The sequence below is a fragment of the Silurus meridionalis genome, chromosome 2 (genome assembly GCF_014805685.1).
Source record: "Silurus meridionalis isolate SWU-2019-XX chromosome 2, ASM1480568v1, whole genome shotgun sequence".
NCBI classification, from domain to species: Eukaryota; Metazoa; Chordata; class Actinopteri; order Siluriformes; family Siluridae; genus Silurus; species Silurus meridionalis.
In genome coordinates this window covers 23,094,425-23,118,704 of record NC_060885.1, presented here as the reverse complement: position 1 = coordinate 23,118,704, position 24,280 = coordinate 23,094,425, and the positions used below count along the sequence as shown (strand labels likewise).

Genomic DNA, 24,280 nt, shown 5'->3' with positions numbered 1-24,280 from the left:
CTACAGCTGTTTGTCATCCTCTTGCTCGGTGCTGGAACAAAGCAGGCTCTTTTTCTTGCCACTGCCCTTTAGGTTATTCTGGGGATGGGATACAATGCAAGGACATTGATGAATGTTCTTTAACCACCTCTCCTTGCCACACACAAGGCAAATGCATCAATACACCAGGATCGTACCTTTGTGAATGTTCTCCAGGTCTGTTAGCTCTTGGGCCAGTGTGTGTGGACCTAAACGAGTGTGAGCAGAATCGAGGCGGGTGCCATCTAGCTGCTATATGTCAAAACTCTATAGGTGGTTTTCAGTGCTTGTGTGCTAATGGCTGGGATATGACAGCTCAGAAGAGCAGTGGATCATATGGATGCACTGACAGAAATGAGTGTCTATCATCCACTGCTTGCTTTGGCAACACAACCTGCACAAATTTGATCGGCTCCTTCAGTTGCACCTGCCCTGATGACAAATCCAACTGTCAGCAGTCAACACAAATTGGTTAGACATTACATTATAGCACAACACAAATGGTTTTTTTTATGTGTCTGTCACCTATACAGATTTGTTTTGTTCAGATTTTCTGCAAGAATTGTTTATACAGTTTTTAGGACCTCATCACTTAAATAACAACGTATGTTAGTAAACATACATGTGGATAAAGAAGAGTTTTAAGTAAATTTATCTCTCTGTTCCCCAGAGAATGTATTGTACCCTTTTGGACTGGAGGTGGGTGATGTGAGGTTATCAATGTTAACAGCAGATGGAAACTCGCCATACATCATTTCTCCTAAAGGGTTCCCATTCATGGGCAGGGTTTATGAAAGAATATTTGTAAGTATGCCGGTTTTAAAATGAAAACAATTAGTATTTGTGAATTTTAGTTGCCAGTGACAAATTTTCTTTTAAGTGACTACTCAAAACAGGTTTACTTAGTTTTCAGACAATGGCCTGGTTCAATTCCAAACAGCTGATTCAAACGAGCAGCTCCTTCTTCCTATTCCATTCCCTAAAGGATTTAGTGGTGATGAGAGCATGGCCATGTTGGCTGTGTTCTGGGATGATGCTAACCTCACATTAGGAGATGGCAAACTCTTCTACAAGGTTAGCAACAGATGTTTTGCATGAGTTTGTAAAGTCTTACTTTTTACTCAACAAAATGTTGTAGAATAGATTGGTGTGCTAAGAGTAACATTAGAGCCTTTTCACATAATGATTAAGCAAGAGTTTTGTGACAATAATGATAATAGGAACAATATAGCTATAATAAATCATAGTATTTTGGATACTTAAGTACATTTGGAGGCAAATACTTTTATTTTTTACTCAAATAAAAGTTGAAAGGGAGCACTTTTACTTTTACTGGAGTAATATATTACTTACTGTATCTCAAATTACTGTAAATTCAAGTACGTGGTTTGTGTACTTCGTCCACCACTAAATGTATCTAATTGGATGTGTTTTACAGATACATACAGTATATATCATGTTGTCTTCATCATTCTTTGCCTGAACAATTTGGTGTTTCGCTCTCTAATAGGAATATAATCAGGTGAACATATCAGATGTTTACTCACAAATAGTCTTCAATCGTACATCTAAAGATGTGACTCAGTTTGAGATAAAACGGGGGAAACCTGCATTTACTCCAACATGGATTCTGAAAATCACATGGGACCATATCCTGCCTATTTCCTACCAGAAAATCAACTTGTCTGAGGTAAGCTGGCAAGAGACTGCCCTTAGAATGTACAATACATTTTTATGTGGGGAAAACTTTGGCCAAATATGTAGTAGTAGAACACTTTTCAATGTGGAACATTTTAGCATAGATAGCGTAATGTTTCATTGTGTATATTTAGACATTTTTTCAACAGTAATTTCAATGTTACTCTACAGACAAACACCTTTCAAGCTATCCTGACCACAGATGGGATTCGCTCGTTTGCCTTACTTCGATATGGTGACATGAGCTGGGGTCCAGGACAAAGAATTTTCCACAACGCTCTGATAGGCTACACTGATGGCATTGGAACCTTTCACAATGAGATTCCCAACCCACCCAGCAATTTGTTTGGCCCAGGGGGTCGTTATCGGCCTCAGAGCAAAGTGGGAAGCACAGGCCAGTTGGGGCAGCTTCTGTATGACTTGTCTGGAGACACAGTGGTCAGCGCAGATCCTCAAAGGCAGTGCCAGGTATGGGCTATAAAGGAGCCAGAGCCCAAAGACTGGACACTAGGGCTGACACCATGCCCTTGTACTCGATCCCAGGCTTTGGATGACCTGGCATTTGGTCCCGAGACCATGCCAGAGTATAATGGCACATATGTGCAGAATCTGCGGGGTCTCCGTTGGGGAGGAAATGCAGGACAAGTGTTTCAGTCAATACTCTTCAACAAGCAAAATGCTGGAAAGAGGTGTGTGTATGACCCCCAAGGCCCATTGCTGGCTGGATACAGTGAACGATATTTTACCAATGACAGGATAAAAGAGCACATTGGTAAAGCAGCTATATTTTACTCTTTGATTTGATTCATATAATAATATATTTTTCAATATGTATTTTCAAATATATAGAATGTCTGAATGGTTGTCATATTGTAATTTTTGTTCTCAGATAAGGATCTCATGCCCTTTCAGTGGTGCTGTGTCCAGTCTTCCTTTTGTGAACTTTACTTGGCTAAGAGACCAATAGACCGGTGTCAGGGCTATGGCTGGACACGTTTAGACCAGAGCATTCCAGAAAGCACAGGAGCACCTGGCCTTGGTGAGATGTTCTGGTACACAACAACAAACATTTAATTTGTTACACATGTAATTACTGTACATTTGTCATTTCTCTAACATTATATAACACAGAAGTTATTTTATATACAGTAGAGCCAATGTTTGAAGACACAGACCTGACAAAAATACATAGTCTTCACAATATTAACAACATTTTCAAAGCTTCTAAAACAAATGACGTGGCCTTAGTTAAAACCTTATAGAGATGTTTTGTGGTGGCTTGGTCTGTAAAAAAAAAAGGTTGCATCTTTGAACTTATTTATGGACATTTTGGATTGGATTCAAAGTATCTTTAATATGTATTCAAGCTGGCTAAGTGTGTATAAATCTGTTATTTATTTAAAGGACAGCTGTTTTTACACTTTTGATCACTGCATGGTGTTTAATAATAAATGAATAATACAATATAATTGAATGTAATGAATAGTTCCAGACTTTTTCACTGGAATTGTATGCTAGATAATAATAGATATAAATATTTGCTGCAGATTACATCTGTATCCATCCTGAACTTAAAAATGATCCTTGTTAAAGCTTTTTTAATTAAACATAATATGATTGTTCCCTTTTTCCTTGCAGGTTTGGCATATGGGAGCCTCCACTTTGTTACATTCGATGGAACTAACTATACCTTCAAAGCCATAGGAGTGTTTGTAATCATGCGTCTGTCTTCCAGTAAAGGCTCCAATGTCTTCACTCTGCAGGGACAAACAGGGGTGATAGAAGCTAATGGACAGCCCAGACAAGTGCCAGCTCTAGTGTGTTTAGCTGCATACCACCAGGTCTTCGGCAAGGTTCAAATTGTATTTTTTCAATATTGCGATCAGCTTTGATTCTAGATTCACAATTAAGCTATCCTTTTAGCCTGCAAATGAAAAACAAACAAACGATGGGTTTACCCATTTCATCGATAATTTCACTGTTCATTGGTGTAACTTGTATCTCTACCTCCTACGCACATTTCTGGGCTGCTATGCAAAGCTTTTGAATTTGTTTTGCTGCAGGTGGAATGGCGAAGCTCTGTGACTGAAGAAAAGCTCATTGTACTAATCAATGATGTGGAGTTTCCAGTGTTTGCAGGTTTGTACCATACTCAGACACAGAGCTGAATTAAAAATATAGTTTCTTAGTTCCAGTCTCTATTTCAGTCCTGTACTGATGGATAACTTTTAAGGGGATAATCAGTATACCTAATGACATTGTCATTCTTAACTTCTATCATCTTCAGAAAGTGTTTTATCCTTCTCAGTGTTGAGGTAGATTTAAAGTCTATTCCAGGAACATCTTATTTGATTCTTATTCAAGGAATACACCTTGATTCACATGTTGGAGGCTATTTGGCATAGTCAATCAACTTCCTACAACAATACTGTAGAAGCTTGAGGAATGAGACACAAACAAATGGAGAACATAAGAAAAAAATAGAACTCCACCCAGACTTAAACATGAGCTTAGAATCAACCCTGGAGCTCTCAGGTGGCAGTACTACCTGCTGTATCACTATGCCACACCTCTAGTATAAGTCTACTGCATAGATACTTGTTTTTGGCGCACTTGTGTGATTCCAATCTACATAAAAGACATGCCTAAAATTCATAGACATGCTAATGTATTTCAATTAAGCTGTATTAGATAAATCTGTCTTGTTTATGAGAACTGGAAAACGTGTTTAATTCTAGCTCCTCCTGCTGTTCTAACAGGTGTAGTACATGTTGTACAACAAGGCTTTGCAGTGCGCTGTCCTTCGGTGCAGCACTGTGCCACTGTCTATGAAGGAGGACTGAATGTGGCTGTGTGGATGGGGGGTGCGAAGAGACTCTCTACACTGGTGGAGGTTCCACAGAGCTTTTACAATCGCACTGTAGGCCTCCTGGGCCTCTGGAGCTCCAAGACTTCTGATGACTTCCTACTCTCCAATGGACAATTACTGTCTATGCCTGACAGCACCACCCCCTCTGAGAACAAACTTCTGCTGTTCGGACAATCATGTGTGTTGATCTTATTAAAAAAATTTAGAATTAGATATATGAAAGTTCATAGTCTTGTGTAAGCATTTGCACTTTGTAGTCCAGAGCAGAGGTTTAAAATGTACCAGAAAATCATACATGAGTAGAAGTATAGATGCCTCACTGCAAAACTTCCTCCATTACAAGTCAAAGTCATTAATTCCAATATGACTTGAGTAAAAGTATCTGATTTTAACAGTACTTTGAATGTAGGTTCATGATGCTCTAGTCCTCAATACAAAGACACATGTAAGTGAAAAGCCAAAAACAGTTGATTTGTGAGTTTTTATTTAAAAAACAAAACAAAACACTGCATTAACCAAAATCAACACCACAGACACAGGGATTTTCATAACAAATAAAATGACTATCATGCCACAAAGTAGAACAATAATTTGTATTCAATAGACAAATAAAATGAAAGTAAATAATTTTAGATAAAGTAAAACCAAATATTCAGAGCTAACTCAGAGAGAGGCAATATTTTTATTTAACCTCAACAAAAGCTTGTTTTTAGTCTTTTTTAGTTTTTAGTATCTTAAGAATTTATATCAGTTCTTTTTAACTGGAAAATGAGGTCAGTGTTGATAAAAAGTCACTCACAGGCAACAGATGTGGATAGGGGAGTGTCGAGCCTTAATAACATATTCAGCGGAGGTGCAAAATGAAATTGATAGTGTCATAAACAAAGTTTATTTACTCAAATACTTTACACTCCTGCTCAAGAGGTCATTATTTTTATCTTAAGTACATTGTCCAACATCCTTCCAATTAACAAACAATTAAACTAGCAACCAATTGATTTATCAGCATGTAAAACAAGTAACACATTTTATTTTCCTTTTTTTTTTCTCACTAAAATTAAACACACGTGTGTATGAAGTTGTGTCACTCGCTCTATAAATGTTATTTATATTTTGGGTTAATATAGGCGATCATATAAAACACAATTTCTCATTATGCAACGAGGCAGAAACAAATGAACTGAGTTTAAGGATATTTATATCTGTCAATACACACAAGTGTTATTTACCATTATTTATCTTGTGTTTACATATTGTTGTCATGTCCTTCTGTCCTTGCACAGGGGCTGTCCCTATTCCAGAGAGTCTCCTTTTCACCACTCCTCTTCTGACACCATTTCAACCAGTGAGCACAGAGGAATTGATGGCATCAGTTAGCCCGGATACACTGGCCACACTTCAGGAGACCTGCCAGGGGAGCATGCAATGTGTCCATGATATCTTAGCCACAAAGAACACAGATCTGGGCCTACAGAGCCTGCAGGACCAAAGGCAAATCTACAAGCTTGCTGTTAACTTTGGTGAGACTTAATGATCCTAATCAAATTCAACTGTATTCTAAACCATCCTAACAAGTAAAAAACTTGTAGTTTGACTTTTTTAGTCAAGCGCATGTATTATTTTACCTCAGGTAAGGGTGAAACACTCAGTGTTAAAGCCTTCAAGTCTTCAAGATTACTGTGGCTCATCCACTTTAACTTCTATACACTTAGCTGTGTTACAACCTTTTTTGCCCACAGGTCAAATTATGTTATTTCTGGTGGCATTTAGTTGCACCAGGACTAATTAAGTATCACCAACAGGGGAAATACTTATATAATCACATACTTTTAGAAACTATGTTTATTTTGGCCCGCTTTAATAAAACACCAATACCAAAATAATTGAGACACGATGTACAATGTAAATAAAAACAGAATGCAATTATTTGCAAATCTCATAACCCAAAGTTTTATTCACAACAGAACATAGAAACCATATCAAATGTTTAAGCTTAGAAAATTAGCATTTTAAGGGGAAAAGATTAAGTTGTGTAGCATCCCTCTATTTTAAACAACACCCTATATATGTTTGGAAACAGAGGAGACCTTTTGCTAGATTTTTAGGAAATGATTGTTGTCTCTTTTGTGTCTAATACTGGATTCTAGTTGCTCAACAATCCAGGGTATTCTTTGTCATATTTTTTGTTTCATGATGCTGCAAATCACCAAATTGTGAAAGTTCTGAACTACAGGCAGGCTAGTTCAGCACCTGGACTCATCTATTACACAGCCATTCTCTTGTAATAGATGCAGTATGAAGTTTAGCATTGACTTGCTGAAATATGCAAGGGCATCCCAAAAAAAGACATCTTGATGGACGCATATCTTGCTCTAAAACCTGTATATACTGTACAACATTGATCAGATGTTTGAAACTGCCCATTTTATATGCAGTAATGCACCCTATACCATCAGAGATGCAGGTTTTTTAACTGAGCACTGATTTTAAAAAATGTTCGGTCCCTCTCCTCTTTAGTCTGGAGGATGCAGTGTCTATGTTTTTCAAAAATAATTTCAGATTTTCATTCCTCTGACCACAGTACAGTTTTCAACAGTTTTCATGTTCATATAATATATGGCTTCTTCTTTGCATGATAGAGAGTTAACCTGCACTTGCGGATAGCACGGTCAACTGTGTTCACAGACAGTGATTTCTGAAGGTGTTTCTGAGCCATGCTCTGATTTTTATTACAAAATCAGCTTTGTTTTAAATCCACAAGTCCACAATTTTGTTGCCTTCACCTATTCCTACTAGACATGTAAAATTGTAATGAATAACTGAAAACCTGTAACATATTGCTAGACCTTGACTTGACGAGAACCTGTACTGGGCCTTAATGAGCTGTCCATGAGAATTGCTTATATCATTGCTAATTTTAATGCTTATTTTAAAAGGATAATGTTACAAAGTAATGAGGTTACATGTCCTATAGACTACATATTTATCATATTTTCTGTGGTAGTAGTACTCCTTCTCAGCTCCTGGTTTAGTTGTTCTTTTTGTATAGATTAAATATGCTAAATGAGTGTATGAATGTAAGCATGCATAGTGCATTACAATTGTTCAAAACTAGTGTTATTGTTACAGCTGTATATCAGCTAAAGATAAGCTGATAAAAGGTATTTCAAACTCATTTTTAGCTTAAGATAAATATATAAAATGCTTACAATCACAGTAATGTTGTAAGGTTTGTCCAGAATAGGGTTAAGGTTTGGGTTTAGGGTTAGGGTTAGATCTCTGCTCTATTTTATGTACAAAGAAAGCATGATACTAAAGCTTTATGTTACTTCAAAAGTTCTAATATAAAGCTTTCATAAATCATATTGAGCTCCTTTATTATAGACCTTCTATGCATATAAATGTCTCATGAAAACCCTGTACTCTAAGTGAAGTGTTATCTCTCACTTTTCACTCACTTATGCTATGCAATTAAACTAAAGTTGCATAAGAACCTAAAATCAGAAATGTTCATGAATGACAAGCGGCATTATTAAATTATATTTGAAACACTACCTATTTTTTTCCTGGCACATTATGATTTTCTAAAACAGGTAATATACCACCCATATTGAGTGAGCCCACAGTAATCCGCTGTAAGGTGAACACTACAGTAAGAGTGCAGTTTGTAGCACAGGATGCTAACAGAGACTTCATCACCTTCTCCCTGCTCCATCCACGGCCGCCTTTGGCCACCATAGGAAGAGGTAAAATTCTTCTAGTGTCACTAGTATTTAATGAAGATGCTGCTTATTGCTTATTGAATAGAGTTAGACTGAACATAAAGTCTGTTGCTATATTTATAAATTAATTTAGAAACCTACAATTATTTGTAAAATCATTTGTAAAATTCTTATTTAAATGGAAGTAGTAACTCATAGGCAACATTAAGACGTTTCTTATAAAGGCAGCCATGTTTTCTATCGTTTTTTTACTGTACTGCTCATTTTTTTGGGACTTGTTATGTGATTATTGGTATAATGATGCATTTATTCTTCTGGCAGATGATGGAGTTTTAGTGTGGACTCCATTAAATATTCAACCCGTGCTGCTCACTGTACAGGTGAGTGACCATATGTCCAGCTCTCTTCTTATCCCCATTCTGCAACTCTGCAACTGTCTGAACGGAGGAACCTGCCAGTACCAGAGTGTGCCAGAGAACCACTTGCAGGGAAAATTCCAGGTAATTTAAAGTGCTTTATACTTGTCATGTGTACTTTACAGCACAGTGAAGTTCTTTATTCTCAATAAGGGCCTTTAGGGTCCCCAAAAATAGCAGCATTGTGATACTGTGGCTTGAACCCCCAACCATCTAATTAGTAGCCCAGAGCCTTAACCACTGAGCTACCACCTCACCCATCCATTAAGTTTAGTCTATACACGACTTGTAAATAAATTGTCATAGTGCCAGTTTAATTTGAGCTTAATGCTCAAATTAAACTGGCAGGTTGCTTTACATACCTGCAGAAGTCCTAAGAGGCCATGCATTATAATTTTTTTTTTTCTTGTTTTCTTGTTATTGTGACTAAATTTTCTTGTGATCTTGACATAGCAACAGCTGTTGTCTTGTTTTAGAGACTTAATTATTTTGTGATCTTGACATAACTTAATTATTCTGCGCTGCCTCAAATGGTTTTGGTTATTCTCCATGATGCTGCGATGATGCTGCCTCTAGAACATGCTCTTATGTCGAATACACAGAACAATTAAGTACTGATCACGAGGAATGTTTTAGATGCTGCATCATGGATAATAACACGTGCCACAAATGCTTATGGTTATTCTTCTGAATGTTAACTATCTGTGATAAATATTAAATGCTCAAGTGTCTTTTGTTGTTGAGATCACAAGAAAATAAGGTCATGATCATGATAAAACAATTCGTTACAATATGTCAAGATTATAAAAAACAAGAACAAAAAAATATTACAATTTATGGCCTCTTAGCACTTCCAGACATTCCTGCAACTTGTGCACTAAACCTTAAAATGCAATAAACTTTTGTATTGATGTGCAATATTTTCCATTTCTTTTGTGTGTGTGTGTGTGTGTGTGTGTGTGTGTGTGTGTGTGTGTGTGTGTGTGTGTGTGTGTGTGTTGTATTATCTATGTGTATTGTTTTTCATTAATGTCTAGTCTACTGTCTATTTGTTACCTGTCTTGGCTGCTGACTGTTATATGTTACATTTACACACCTGAGCCTCTGGAGAAATTCAGTTTCGTTCTGCTTTGCAACTTGCCTCCTGGCTGAATGACAATAAAGTTCACTTTGACTTTGAATTGACTTTGACAAATATATTCTTACTATGATGAGTCTAAATAAAGACAAGCTCTCGCAAATTCTGGAATTCTCTATCATATCTTGCTGTTTTTCTCCTTTACACACATGCTGTTGTTCATAATTCCTAATTTTTTTTATTCCCAGGTTGTTGGGTGTCTGTGCCCACCAGGTTTTGGTGGAAGATACTGTGGATCTAGAACGGATGTGTGTCGAGGCAAGCCTTGCTTCCCTGGAGTGGACTGCCACAGTCAGACAGAGGGGGACCGTTTTAGCTGTGGAGATTGTCCTCCCCCTAGTGTTTCCAATGACAAACAAGGTTACAAATGCTTTCAGAATGGTAATCTTCATTCATTTTACATTTGGAAATTTAATCTTTTCTTATCATTTCTAATTTTCTAATGATACTATCCATATTATTTCTTATTATATTACAGTTTTTAGACTCATGTTATTATTAGTCTGAAATCAAATGAACCAGTATCAGAATGTATTTTTGAAAGAGACTCCAGTGTCATTTATTCTGTAAAAAGTGTCTGCCAAATACCATAAATAAAAAAATTTAAATATTAGTAGGTATTTCAACAACATACTGTAAAATGCTGTCCAAAACTACTGCATTTTGCAAAAGCCTTGGCAAAGGTAGAGTAAATTGAAGTTCTTCGAGCAAAACGCAATACATTTTTAATAAGCTATTTAAATGGTGCTGGACTGGTAGGATTTTTTTTTTTTACCTATCATGAAATTGCCCATGCATAAAAGATAATTTTAATATTGGGCACCTCCATCATTGTGCCCATAAATGGCCTCCTGTCTCACCTTCCTTCTGTGGAGGCTTTCAAAAGTTTTTTAACTAGCTCCATTTCTCGACAGCTTGATAAAAACTCTTCACAAGGTATCTTTTATATTGCCAACTAATGCTCATTTCTGTTACAGATTTCTGCCTTCCGCCTTTTCGCTTTCCCTGTCATGAGATGGCAGACTGCGACAGCACAGGCTATAACTACACATGCCGATGTAAGCCTGGCTTTTCTGGTGATGGTCGTGTGTGCACAGGTATACAGTGACGCAACCTCTACAATGTACCATACATTTTCAAGACAGACTTGTTGTCACATGATCTCTGCCACACACAGATATCGATGAGTGTCAGAACCCTGAAACCTGTCCTAATGCAAAGTTTGAGTGTGTGAACACACCTGGCTCAGTGGAATGCTCCTGTCGCTATCAGAGCACCCTGGAGTCTAATGGCTGTGGTAACTAATGTTACTCTTTCAGATCAATTGTTTCATTATTTTGATAAGTAAATATTTTATTACTTAGCTTTATAAGTGATGTTTAATTATAAAGTTTTGTAATTGTAGGCGATTCTCCAAATCCTACAGGTAAGCGTAGACTTCTTAATATGTTTTCTCAGCTAGTGCCTTTGTAGTGTTAAAAAATCCATTCGCTTTGATTGCAGCATCATTTTTACATGAATTAGAGCATTACTAAGCACTATTTAGTGCCCCCAGTTACTGGTTCTTGCCAAACTACAGAATAACATGAAAAAGCCATTCATGAACAGAGTTCTCTGATTTCTATGTGTTTAAAATACCTATTTGGCCTGTTAGCAGCAATGATGTATTTCTGTGATGACTGAATGACAATTAACCAAAATACTAAAGCTGCCAGACTTCCTACAAACATGACACCGACTTGGGTCTATGAAATACCTGAATAGCTGCCTCTTGTTTTCAGGGTGGAATATTTTTAATGTGTCTGTCAACTGGAACAGTCAAAAAACTGGACAACAGAAAGTGAAACAGGTGAGAGCAGACCTGAGGGGTGCAGTACAACATGAAGTTGTTGACTCAGGAAAAAATCTGGTTGTGCGTTTTTGTACCCTACTTAATCCCCAAAGTAATTTGGATTACTTTAAATAAAATGTATTATCAAGACAACAGCATCTGGAATGCATCCTACAACTAATGACAACAATAATTCCTTCTTCTACAGCTGGAGCAAATCCTTTCTATGGGTTTCCAGAATAAATTCTACAGTGCCAGAACATTGCTGCCTAACTCAGGATCCGAGGAAGAGAATGAGCTTAGAATCAATGTGTCCAGTGACACTCCTCATTGGTACATCATGGACTACCTGAGGAGAGTGGGTCACTACTATGGCATCACATCAGCCTATGTGGAAGGTAAAATCGTGTAAACATGCTCGTTTTACTCAGTCCTCCTAAAATGAATCATGATTGGTTTAAAGAAAATAAATGTGGACTCGTAAGACTTGCACTATAAAAGCACATCCCACTATTACATGATTTGCATGTTTTGCTGTTTAACATTTTTCTGCTGTTTTCTCAGATCTTGATGAGTGTCACACCAACGAGACTGTGTGTTCACAGCTAGCTGTTTGTTACAACACTTATGGAGGCTACAGATGTGTGTGTAATGACACTGACATTAATGAGGCACAGGCTTGCATTTTTGGTAAGATATCATCATTGTTTGATTGTTACTTTTCAACGTCATCACGTCATAATCAAGAACAGACGTTGCTGTTTTTACTAAGAGACAAATCAGATCTCATTTATAAAGCCAAAACTAATAGTGAGCATCTTTCTTTTATTTCAGACAGGAACAATCTTAATAAATCTGCGATAGATGCCTTAACTCAGCAAGACAATAAATCTCTGATTCTTGGTTTGGTTCTGGGCATCGGCATCCCTCTTCTCCTCCTCCTGCTGCTGGCTGCTCTGGCCTGCTTCTGCTGCTGTCACAGGAAAACAGTCACTGGAGAGTGAGTGTGACATACACACAGCACACTGCCCTTCACAATCAGCTAATCACATTCACAAATACACACAGAGTATCATCATTTGTATTATTTATTAGATGTTACTAATGAAATGCGCAAGATGTGTGACTACTACTTCGAAAGCAGGATTTTTAGCAAGTAGAGATTTAATGTTTTTACACCATCTTAAGAAGAATGAATATCAGTCATGACCCTAGAGAAACGAATTTTGCTGCTCATTAATCTGAGAATGTTTATAAGGCCATCTGCAATCTCTATGAGATTCGTCATTCTACAGTGAGAAGGATTGTTTACAACTATTTTTGTTGAAATTTGGCAGTTTTCTGGTTTTCATGTTGGATTTCTTGTTGGTATCTAACAAAAAAATCACGATTCACAACTCAATCCAAGAGTACATATTTCCAGCTATAAATTGTATAAACAATTTAGCAACCTTACAATCCTGGGTAGCAAGAACACTTGTCAAATTTTGGTGATTCAAACAAAAGGTGGCACGTTGTTTCAAACAGCTTGATGTGAATATAAGACAAATGAATACTGCAGTTATAACCGATTGTCTCATATTCATCTTTTCATCTCATACCCGGTGTATTAACAAAACAAATGAATTGGCCTTGCTGTTCTAATACTTTCAGGGTGTGTATGTAGTAATCTGTCCTCATTTACAAAGTCCGCTTATTCTACAGTATAAAAAAGTATTTTTAATTCGAATAACAAACTTTACCTAAAATATCCAGTAGAGGGCGATATTACTCTGCTACTTACTAAACATGACGTGATTAATAGGGGCAGAACAGATCAGCCATTTACTCTGATTACCAGTACATATGGAGCTTTCATTTCAATTTGTTCTTAAATTCACATCCAAAATTCTATTCAAATTGAATTAATAAACAACTATTTCATTTTCTATGTATAAGATACAATCATTTATTGAAATCCTTTCTTTTATTCATGTTAACTTATAGTTTTTCTTTAAGAGCGGTGATCAAGTGTTTACTGAGAAAAGAATGAAAAATGAAAAAGACTATAAAGGGCATCCAAGCATCCTGAGAATTAATACCATGACCCCTGAGTATGATTTAGGGCTGTGAGTGGACAGTGATTGCAGTGCAACAAGAAAAAACTGTATTCACCTCTGAAGTCAGTACTGGATATTAAGATAAAAAAAAGAAAAAAACAGCTCTTGTGGATTGTTTTCCCCAATAACAAAAAACTAAAGAAATCTAATATGTTTTTGCTTTTTCACTGTTTTAAATTGTACTCGTGTCTCAAATGATGAGCAGGGTCAGCTGTGGATTATATATTATGTTTCCCAAATTGTGCTTCTCTATCTGACTTTGAATATTCTCTATACACATAAAGAGATTCAAAAATATATAATAACTGTATAATAACACAGTGATCACCTATAGCAGATATACTGTATTTTCCCCCTGCAGAGTTATTTATGTACGTTGATATGACACTTTAATCAACATAAATTTAAATGGTTTTAGTGTTTAACATGCCACAGGGGACCATGCTGCTATGATGTAGAGGGACAGATAAGACAACTTGTAGCTGTGTGTGTGTGTGTGTGTGTGTGTGTGTGTGTGTGTGTGTGTGCGTGCAAATTGATAAGTGCAGATAAATATGCTAATTTATGTACAGCATGTATTATATAGAGTAAGTGGATAAATGTACAGCAAATAAATCTAAAGGCTATGGCAGTGAAAAAAAATGTGCACAGGCTGCATGTGCATTTATCTGCAAGGTTTCAAATTCTCTCCTCTTCTTTTTGATTTTTCTCTGTTAAGAATTCCTCACTTACTGCCAGAATATGTTCACGAGCATTTCAACACCCATTTCAACTACAGCAATCCTGCCCTGCACTACAAGAGCCACTGCAGCCCACGTATCCTTGACAACATCACACCCAGAAACAAATGTTACAATCCAGCCTGTCCCACTTCTGACACCTGCACTCATGACTTCAGTTGCATATATGAGGAGGGTGAGAAGATAAATATATGAAAGGAAATAGCTAGAAAATATAAATGACTATTTTTTTTTTTTTAAACTTGTGCACTTTGATCAAATGGAAAACATGTTAATGGCACATGCACTGCATTTTTATACGTATACTATGTCTGGCTGTTGATCTTATATGAAATATATTAACATATACTTACATTTTAGCCTACTTCGTTTAAATAATTGAATTAAACTCTTTTGGAAGCATGCATGCAATTGTTAGTCATTTCAGCACTGAAAATAATTGTTTATATCTAATGAAACTGAAAGGGCAGTTGCTGAAAATAGCAGTAAATCAACAGAGTATTACATGGTTGCATAGAAGAGGCTTAATTTTCAATACTGGATTTGCTTTTTTTTATTTATTTTTTACTTTATATCTTTAAATTGAAGGAAAGTTGGATTAAATATTAAAATTGAAGCTTTAAAAATGTCTTGTACTGTGTATTTTTAAACATTTATTTGACAGATTCACTGAGACCCTTAAGTCTAAGGTCCCTTAGGTTCCTTATGAGTTAGCTTGGGTTGTTGTTGTTTTTTTCAGTACACTCGAATATGTTGAAATACATGTACAACAGACACGGTAGATGGCTATAAGGTTGAAAAATGCTGAAGAGTTTCTTCAAAGATGATTCCACCAGTGTCACGTTGAATGAACTTTCCAGATCTGACCACAGTGTGGCAGCATGCAGCAGTGTTTGTGTAAAGGAGCAGTCAATCACTGGCAGTTTAGTCTCGGCAAGACACCTGCAACCTCTGCAGCTCCTGCTTTGCTTATGCAGCATGGATGCACTTACAGCGTGTGTGTGTGTGTGTGTGTGTGTGTGTGTGTGTGTGTGTGTGTGTGTGTGTGCGCTTCCTTGCAAGATTAAGATCATCAGTAGTTTGCAGACTTGCACTGCAGGGGTATAGTCCCACACAGGAGGAGGGGGTCAAGCGCAGGGTACCCAGATTCATCTTGTCCCCCATCAGTCCCCCTATTTATTTATTTAATTTTCAATTAAAAGGTCAGTACTAAGTTGAACCAGTTTAAAGGAGAGTAGTGGTACTGAACAGCTCACTATGCTCACTAGCCTGCAACTGGACTTCGCACTTTGCAGGCTATCATTAGAGAGTTGTAAAGCCATAAATTACTACTGTTCCGGCCGAAGCTCTTTCATGTCATAAAAGCCTTATCATGTTGCATACATCACCCGGGAAGCCTTTAGCTAAGTTCTGGCACTCTATCAGCCACCCGGTTTTCTGAAATCTGATTGTGGAATATGATTATAATTCATATACACATGCTTTTATTGGGTGAAAATAACTGAAAAGCCATTCGTGGCGCTTAAGTGCAGCTTTGCCAGCTTACAAACAACGACAAGTATTGTCGTACAGGTTCACCCAAGACTTGCAACCCCTGCTCATTGTCAGGTCTCTAAATAAAATACAGCATGCCCTCAGGTTACAGGTATAAATCCGGACTTCAAACATTGACTCCGGTTGTCATTTAAGAGCAGCCACACCTACAGCAAGGGAAAGGGCATTTAAGAGGCCCTACTAAGGTGACCGTGATTAGATGAACTAGCCTCAAGCTGCTCTGTATCCCAATTCTCAGTGCACTCTCGTATGAGGACACATCAGCAGCATCCTCTGCAGAATGAGGTCACATGCACCCTTGAAGGAAGGAATCTGCAATATCTGACTCTGCCAGTTTTCTGGGCTTGCTTTTATTTGACCCTTCTCCACACTGTCATCTGTGCTGTTCCACTGCAAACATAGACTTGTTTCCTGTTGCAGTGGCACATTTGAACATGCCTTGCAAGAGACTGGGGCCTAGCAAAGAACAGAGATATATGCCTGGAGAGCTGAAGAGAGTGAGTCACTTCAGAATGTATTTAAAACAGCATAGACCTGAACATTTGCCTTCAAATGCAAAACTATTTACAGTAGATTATTTCTCATGTATCATCCATGACAATACAAAGACAAACAGGTAAGACAGAAGAGCTTAATGTAAGTGTACTGCATGAACAATCATGCTAACACATGTTACATAAACTGGGATGGAATGATGCAATTCTTTACACATCAATAGCCCTTTAATGACGATCTCTGACAGCCTATAAAAAGTATTAAATATACAACAGGAAGGCAATTTTCCAGAAACCTTTGACTTGTGATCATGGTATACCAGAAAAAAAGTCCCCACAGTGAAATGGGGTCCAAAGGACAAAATCTATTACTCCTAAACTTGGTATTAGCTTTTGGATAACAAAAAAGCAATGATTAATCAAAAAGTTCAAGTTACTATAAAACTATTCAGTTTGCATGTGGGTATTTAACATTGAGATGTCCAAATGTCCCTTTTGCATTATTTTAATAAAATATAGTGGTGACTTTCACACATTGTGACTCACAAAGAAAGGTTCATATATCATTGTTGCATTTCTTAATGTCCACGCCTAGATTTCAGTGACTTATCACCTCTATATAAGTAAATACCACCCTCACCCTCATGGATTTATTTCCTATGATGTAAGATAAACCCCTCAGTTTTAGAAGTAGGAAGTATTAACTACATTTGAACATGTGGATGGGTGGAGTATGTGGTGTAAATGTTGTGTTTCCTGTCTCTGTGTGAAGCAGCCTCTATGACAGGAGTTTTAAAATCTCAACTAAATTAATTCAGATGAATGCACGATAGAAACGTCACTGTTGTCAGTTATGCATGTTTATTATTCTTATAATTGTAAAAAAAATGAACTGTATCGAGACCGAGTGCCTGCTTGGTGTTTATGCTCTCACCTGTGTGGTCACTGTAGTTTGTTTAAGAAACAGGTGGCCGGTGGGCGTGAGGGAGAAATCTGGGCAGTGAAGCATGAAGGTGCACAGCATCAGATAATGGGGCACAGTAAACCCACAGGCCTGCTTCTGCTAGTCCACACACCACATCTGATACATGTGCACCTTTGACAATGCCACATAAAACACTTGCTGGGAACAAATGTGTTTCAGGTTTCTTCGGAAGATCTGATTTACGTACAGCTTGAAACGCTTAATCTCTTTGCTGACATCTGATGGATTCCCAGCCCTACCCCAACACTGACTGTATGTGCAGAGCGCAGCATCTTGCAGGCCATCATTACCAATTGCAGGAAATTAAACTAATTGCACTAAACTAGATTAATTAAACACAGTACCATTAAGGCATCATCTTATTTATACTTATATATGGGCTTTTTTTAAGATTGTGCTATGGATATCTGGATAGAATGAAGTGTGTGGTCATAATTGATCACTTTCAGTCACTTTGGACTATATAAAAATCTGTTGTATTAAGTTATGTTTTGGGGCGTGCTTCAATTTATTTCACTCAACATGAGAAATAAAGACAGTTCCCCAATGTGATTGCAAAGCTTATTCCAGTGAGTGGTTTCCTGGACATATGCTTATGAACTGTCCCGCCACGTTCATGTAGAGTGTATGCTGCGCCTGGGGTGCTTCCTGCAGCCTATAGACCGAGTGTGAATGCAGCACCGAAGCGCCGCGCGAGTGACGCATTGCAGGTACGAGCGCACCAATCAGAAGCGCCTTCAGCTCGCTCCAGCTTGACGTGCTGCGCCCGATGCATCACGCAATAGCAGAATGTATAACTCCGCCAACATATAGTTCCCACCAGAAACGCACATCCGCGCTCACTTTTTCTCGACTTTTTTGCTTAGCTTGGCTTCAGCGAAGTCAACTTTGGTTTAATTAGGATATTACTGCACCATTAAAACGGCAAAATCGTGAGTTTTTTTTGTTGATCCTGCTTGTGATACAGAAGGAAGTGTGTTGGCGGACGCAGCGAAAACGGGGAGGAGTTTCAAAGCGACCATTAAAGGCGCGCCAGAGTCTCTTCTATTGCATCCTGTTTGTTTGCCAGCTGTGAACTGTTGGACTTGTGGAAGTAGAGTGTATTAGAACAGCGCGATGGTGAGTTGCAATGGCTTTTATTCTTGTACTAAAGCATTATTTCGTAGGCAAATTATTAATTCGTTTCTCTCTCGCAGAAAGTTATACATAACACGTTTTATGTTGCTCTTTTTATTTCCTCCTTTGAGAATAATCGCTACATGTTGCGCGCATTCCGGTTCTGTTTCCTCACTCGGTTTAGTGCAATAAACCATGAAGAGAATTTAGTCCTCTTCTGAATACGCATGGGTCCTTGTTTATATTCGTTACTTCATTTTTTTTGCACTATTGTCCCGTTCCTTCACTATTGCTAATATACAGATTGAGCGCGTGTGGATGTGTGAGAGATTATTAACACTACTGGTACAGAAAATGGCATCCGCAATCGTCGCACTTCTCATTTTGCAGACTGTCGCATTGCAAGGCATATTTGCTTCACGTGGCGTTTCCATCCTTATTGAATCGATTAATTCGTGGTTCTGCAGATGTATTATTATTATCATTAGTAGTAGTATTATTAGTATTATTATTTTTAGTGATCATATCTCGAATAAAGCGCTAGTGAGTGCTGGACTGCGCGTTACTGCGCCACTTGGTTGCAGCACCACTGCGCTGTTTTCCGGCGCGGTTCCAGTTCATGCGCGCGACTCGATCCTTTCATTTATCATCACACATCAGATAGGTAGTGTACAAGATCGGACTATCACGTGATCGGATTCAATTCGTGTGCTTCTATATAGAAATACTTTTTTTTAAAAGACATTTTGCATTTGAGGCTGCGATGAGTCTGGATCAGGATTAAAACTATTGTCTGTCTGTCCTTTTTTTTTTCTCTAAATCTGTCTATCTTTCAGGCCGACCAGTTGACAGAGGAGCAGATTGCCGGTAAGCGTTTTTCCCATCGTGCACGTGGGCGCCGAAGTTGATCTCCGTGCTTTTTGCCTTCTCTTTCCGAGCCGCACCCCTCCCTCACTTTCTCTCTCTCCCTCTCTCCCGCTTCCCTGCGTTGGATTTATGGTTTTCCCTTTTATGGCAGCGCCTTGAAGCCGCGCTGGGGAAATGAATGGACGCGCTCAGGCTGCGGCGATAACAGCGCCCTTTATATGCACTCTGAGAAACGAGTCTCCCTGCCTATAACCACACACCCCCCCTTTTTCTTTCCTTTCTTTATTATTAGATCATAAAGGGGATAGTGGTTTAAAAAAAAATTAAGATTGGACTGTAGGGAAGCTGATCGAGCTGCTTAGGGTGTGTCTGCTTGTGGTCTCTTCCTATTTTGTTTGTCCATTTGCTTGAGTGATTTTTGTTTTCTTTACAGATCTCATCTCGCTGAATAATTATTTGTTTAGTTTTTTTGCAACTTTGGGGTTAAGAAATTGGCTGGACATTTTGCTCCCAGTTTATCAGGAACTATCAGAACGCCTTCAAAATATTAAGCTGAATTCCTCCTACCAGGGGCCCCGCTAATCGGAGACACAATTCGGGATTGGCGCGTGGTCACAACGGAAAATCTGAACCCACATATCGTTTAGGTCGCGAGTGCTCGGTCTCTATAGTGACGTGGAGTCAGGGTGGGTCGCCTGCTGAGACGCAGGCACTGTTTGTTTGCATCCCTCGGGACGTCGTGAGGTCACAGCTGTGTTTCCGTGTTGTTAAGGTCAAAAATAGAAGAGGAACCAGGGATTTGTGATGTCACAAAACTGTATCCTGCAAAATGAGATTCCGGATTCAAATGACGCCTTGGTCTCCATAGGAACAGAGTGAGGTCATACTGAATCATAAAAAAAAGGGGCTGGTGCCGTACTAAAGAACGAGGTGATCTTATGGAGGTGGTTGTTTTCTGTTCAAACAGTCATTTTAGGAAGGAATGCAAACCAGTGGAGTTGCTTTTCGACTGGATTTTCAGATCTACTCTGAGCTGTTGAAGCCAGCCTTGTTGCTGTATGGAACCCTAACCTTATGTTTGGAAAATCAGTATGGTTCACGTTAGTCACACAACGGCTGCTTATTGTGTAACATTGATTTTCTTTTGTTTTCTTTTTTTTTCTTGCTGAAATGTTTTGTTAAGAGTTGGTGTTGAGTTTTGCACCCCACCCTCCTTCACAGGAACGCACTGGTATGTGACTAATACATGTTTGAACCGGCGGCACTGGTTATGCATCTCATAATGTTGCCTTATGCCACATTTTGTTGTGGTCCAAGCTATAACTATGCCTTCAGCTCCATTAGCTTTCTCCAATCCATGCTATTCCAGCTAGCTTGGTGTGTTTGTCATCTGTGTACTGTCCGACTCCTTCAGCCTGTCCAAATATTCTCTTAGATTAATGCACAAGAATTATAAACTAAGCCACTGATTGGACAACTGGTGCACTCAGACAGTCTGGGATTTAGATGGAAACTATAGCGTTCGAGTGTTTTGGCACGTTTTACCATCGGCTAAGGGAACATAATTATTTTGCCCTGTCCTTTTTTGGTTACTTTTCTGTGTAAGTAGTCTGATACTGTTTCTAATAAACTGGGCTTTCCTCTGCATTTTGCATGTATTCTGGAGTTTAGATTTGGTCTCTTTTTTTTATTTATTTTTTAAAATATAATTTATTTATGTTTTTTATCTGCAGAGTTCAAAGAGGCATTCTCACTATTTGACAAGGATGGAGATGGTACCATCACGACCAAAGAATTGGGTACTGTTATGCGCTCCCTTGGCCAGAACCCAACAGAGGCTGAGCTGCAGGACATGATCAATGAAGTGGACGCTGATGGTAAGAGAGAGAGAGATTTTTATATATATATATATATATATATATATATATATATATATATATATATATATATATATATATATATATATATACTATTTATTAAATACATATTACACACACACTGTAAATTTTAGTTGTCTGAACCAGAAGCCCTCAATTGCTTTGTTTCTCTAAATAGGAAATGGAACGATAGACTTCCCTGAGTTCCTGACCATGATGGCTAGGAAGATGAAGGACACAGACAGTGAAGAGGAGATTAGAGAAGCATTCCGTGTCTTTGATAAGGTAACGTTCTTTCCTTGCAGTAAAACGAGTAAACAACACTAATCAACTGAGTGCTGACTTTGATCCAGAATCACCTCTGTTCTAGGACGGGAATGGATACATCAGTGCTGCTGAGCTGCGTCATGTGATGACAAACCTGGGAGAGAAACTAACAGATGAGGAGGTTGATGAGATGATCAGAGAAGCAGACATTGATGGAGATGGCCAGGTGAACTATGAAGGTAAGGCTGACTCCACACCTGTGGTCAAGTAGCTTTCTATAGGACCGTCTGATTCACTTGTGTAACCTGCTCAATTCACACTCTAGAGAATAACAGGGTTTTTTTTTTTTTTTTGTGTGTCTCCACAGAGTTTGTACAGATGATGACGGCAAAGTGAAAGCCCTGTACAGATCGTCTCTCTCTCTCTCTTTCTCTCTCTCCTATAAATAATTTGCCTTTTTCGTTTAATTTATCTGTAAAACGTTAAGTCCCCCCCTCTTCCTCCCGGCTGTCCAAAGGAACTGCATGTAAACTGCATAGGATCTAACTCCTCATGTCCCTTTCTTTTGCTGTCATCGTGTTTTTTGGAGTGACGGTGCGGTTACACGATCAGGTGCTTGTTGCGGCGATACGGGGGCGGTGGCGCGCAAAAACCCTGCACGTCACATCTGTCTGCCCCCCCACCCGATGCGTAGCAAGAGCGGAGACCTGTCAGCTGGTTTGTCACTCGGCAACAATGTTGACAGGGCAACAATGTAGAGGAGTAACTCTGCATGGACTATGGACAAAGTATATAATATATATATATATATATATATGAAATTTATCAGCATTGCACTACTGCAAAAGAAAAAAATATATATATATAAAAAAAAAAAAGACACGGGTGTATCTTCTAGATACTCGTACATAAACTCTTTTTGTATCTGCTGTTCTGTCCCGGAGAACTTGTTTGAATCTTATGATGCTTTTTAATGGTTTCTTCACTTTCACATTTCTTTCTTTTTTCTTTTCTTTTTTTTTTTTTTAAAACAGCTTAACATCATTGTCATGCCTCAAATAATCCATTCCAAGTTGTATATTTTTGTTTTCCAATAAAATTTACAACCCAGAATTGAAAGGTTTCTTTGTTTGTAGAGCATCTTTAAGCCCTTGAGAACTCGAAGCTCTTCAGTATGTTGGCCGTTATGCATCCCTGAGCTGATTATTTATTTTTCTTTTTTTTTTCTTTTCTTTTTAGTGGTTTCAATCCACTTACATCAACCAGAATGTTTACAATTATTGTAGTAGAAATTGTTCATTTGTAAATCATCATACAATGTATCTCTGAGTCAAATGGTCAAATTACAATGTGTAATCACAGGATAGGATGGGGGGGGTACAGCCTCCTTGTCAAAGCGAAATAAACGTTCATTAAAGTACTCTTAAAAGACAACAGTGGTACACGTCGTCTTTTTGTGTTTTGCACCTTGTTTTGACGACACAAAGCTGGGTGTAACTCGTGTAAAGCCCAAGAATTACTTACCCAATTAAACTTGCTCCGGTTTACTCATGGGTTTTCAGACATTTATCAGATCGAAACGCCTCGAAACGTTTTCTTCTTATGCCCCACGTATCTGATTCTCATTAACGTTAAACAGGCATGGGCATTTATTTATATGTGCTCTTGGGAAGCATCTACTCTGAGGAAGCATTGAGCTCATGATGAAATTGTAGTAAAGGGAGATTCTTTGCCAAAACAATTGCAGCTACTACTCTCAGTGGAAACTGCCGAGGCTCTTAAATGGCAACAATACCACAAGGACCTTTAAAGCAGTCTGTGCTGTGGGAGCCATAGCTCTGTGTGTGTGTGTTCATTGCTACAAGACATAGGGTGATTAAAGCATAGAGCAATAAGCGCTTACTGTAGCTACTTGGTAGCAAATGTTCCATGTAACCAAGCAACAGAGTAGAACATTCTGACCCAAACTCCCAGAGAAGCTTGTGGAAGAGAGATGATGCAAGGAGAGTCGTTCATCCTCTTGTGTCTTCTGCACCAAATTAACACATTGATTAGTCCACCTTAATACATGATGCTGCAAAAACCAATATAGTGTTGAAATTTCTGATCGATATTTTAATAATTTTGAAGTAAAATCTGAAATGATCCCTCCCCGACTCAATAGAACAATACGTACAGTATGCACCTATTAAACAAACAAAACTGTATTCAAGAAAAAAAAATAGAAAACAGGAGTTAGGAAATGTCTCCCAAATAAATAGGTAGATAGGGATCGATTCGTGTTTGCGATTATATCACACATTTATATCAAAAGTACATTATACACTTTTACCTAATATAGATGTCATCTTAATAATTGATCTTATTTTAATGAATGCTAAAAAGTAGGCATTCATTTTTTAGCAGTCAAACAAAATTAGCTTTTAAAGCTGTTACATTTGAACCTAGTCCCTAATATTGCATATAGACACGCACATCCAGTAGCTTTATTAATAGTTAAACACCTGCCGACTATTTTTTCCGTACCTATGCAACGGTTACGGACGAAAGGAAGCTGTCTCTTTCCTGCCATGCCAAAGTTGCCCAGTG

At 38.1% G+C, this 24,280-nt stretch overlaps 2 protein-coding genes across 2 annotated transcripts; both read left to right on the top strand.

Moving 5' to 3' along the window:
* Positions 1 to 725: 725 nt before the first annotated feature.
* On the top strand, positions 726 to 15,030 carry si:ch73-105b23.6 (mucin-like protein). Its single transcript, XM_046877226.1, has 20 exons — positions 726 to 822; positions 925 to 1,092; positions 1,529 to 1,708; positions 1,888 to 2,488; positions 2,606 to 2,755; positions 3,355 to 3,569; positions 3,780 to 3,855; positions 4,476 to 4,763; positions 5,869 to 6,105; positions 8,179 to 8,331; positions 8,629 to 8,807; positions 10,050 to 10,242; positions 10,839 to 10,958; positions 11,039 to 11,158; positions 11,267 to 11,287; positions 11,643 to 11,710; positions 11,901 to 12,090; positions 12,257 to 12,382; positions 12,527 to 12,692; positions 14,510 to 15,030. Exons 1-20 carry the CDS (start codon positions 739 to 741, stop codon positions 14,724 to 14,726), a joined length of 3,552 nt encoding a protein of 1,183 aa, XP_046733182.1. The 5' UTR covers positions 726 to 738; the 3' UTR covers positions 14,727 to 15,030.
* Positions 15,031 to 18,541: 3,511 nt separating this feature from the next.
* calm2a (calmodulin 2a (phosphorylase kinase, delta)) lies at positions 18,542 to 23,125 on the top strand. The gene is made up of 6 exons (XM_046875174.1): positions 18,542 to 18,683; positions 19,517 to 19,547; positions 21,281 to 21,424; positions 21,603 to 21,709; positions 21,795 to 21,930; positions 22,059 to 23,125. The coding sequence occupies exons 1-6, from the start codon at positions 18,681 to 18,683 to the stop codon at positions 22,085 to 22,087; spliced, it is 450 nt and encodes a 149-aa protein (XP_046731130.1). The 5' UTR covers positions 18,542 to 18,680; the 3' UTR covers positions 22,088 to 23,125.
* The last annotated feature ends 1,155 nt before the right edge of the window (positions 23,126 to 24,280 follow it).

What these genes read in the sequence shown, in the direction of transcription:
- calm2a (XM_046875174.1), top strand. An exon ending in CAATGAAGTGGACGCTGATG is followed by an intron (nt 21,425 to 21,602) that starts GTAAGAGAGAGA and finishes TTCTCTAAATAG; the next exon opens with GAAATGGAACGATAGACTTC. An exon ending in CATTCCGTGTCTTTGATAAG is followed by an intron (nt 21,710 to 21,794) that starts GTAACGTTCTTT and finishes CCTCTGTTCTAG; the next exon opens with GACGGGAATGGATACATCAG.
- si:ch73-105b23.6 (XM_046877226.1), top strand. Translation starts at nt 739, where the DNA reads ATGTTAACAGCAGATGGAAACTCGCCATACATCATTTCTCCTAAAGGG. An exon ending in ATGGCAAACTCTTCTACAAG is followed by an intron (nt 1,093 to 1,528) that starts GTTAGCAACAGA and finishes GCTCTCTAATAG; the next exon opens with GAATATAATCAGGTGAACAT. An exon ending in AGAAAATCAACTTGTCTGAG is followed by an intron (nt 1,709 to 1,887) that starts GTAAGCTGGCAA and finishes GTTACTCTACAG; the next exon opens with ACAAACACCTTTCAAGCTAT.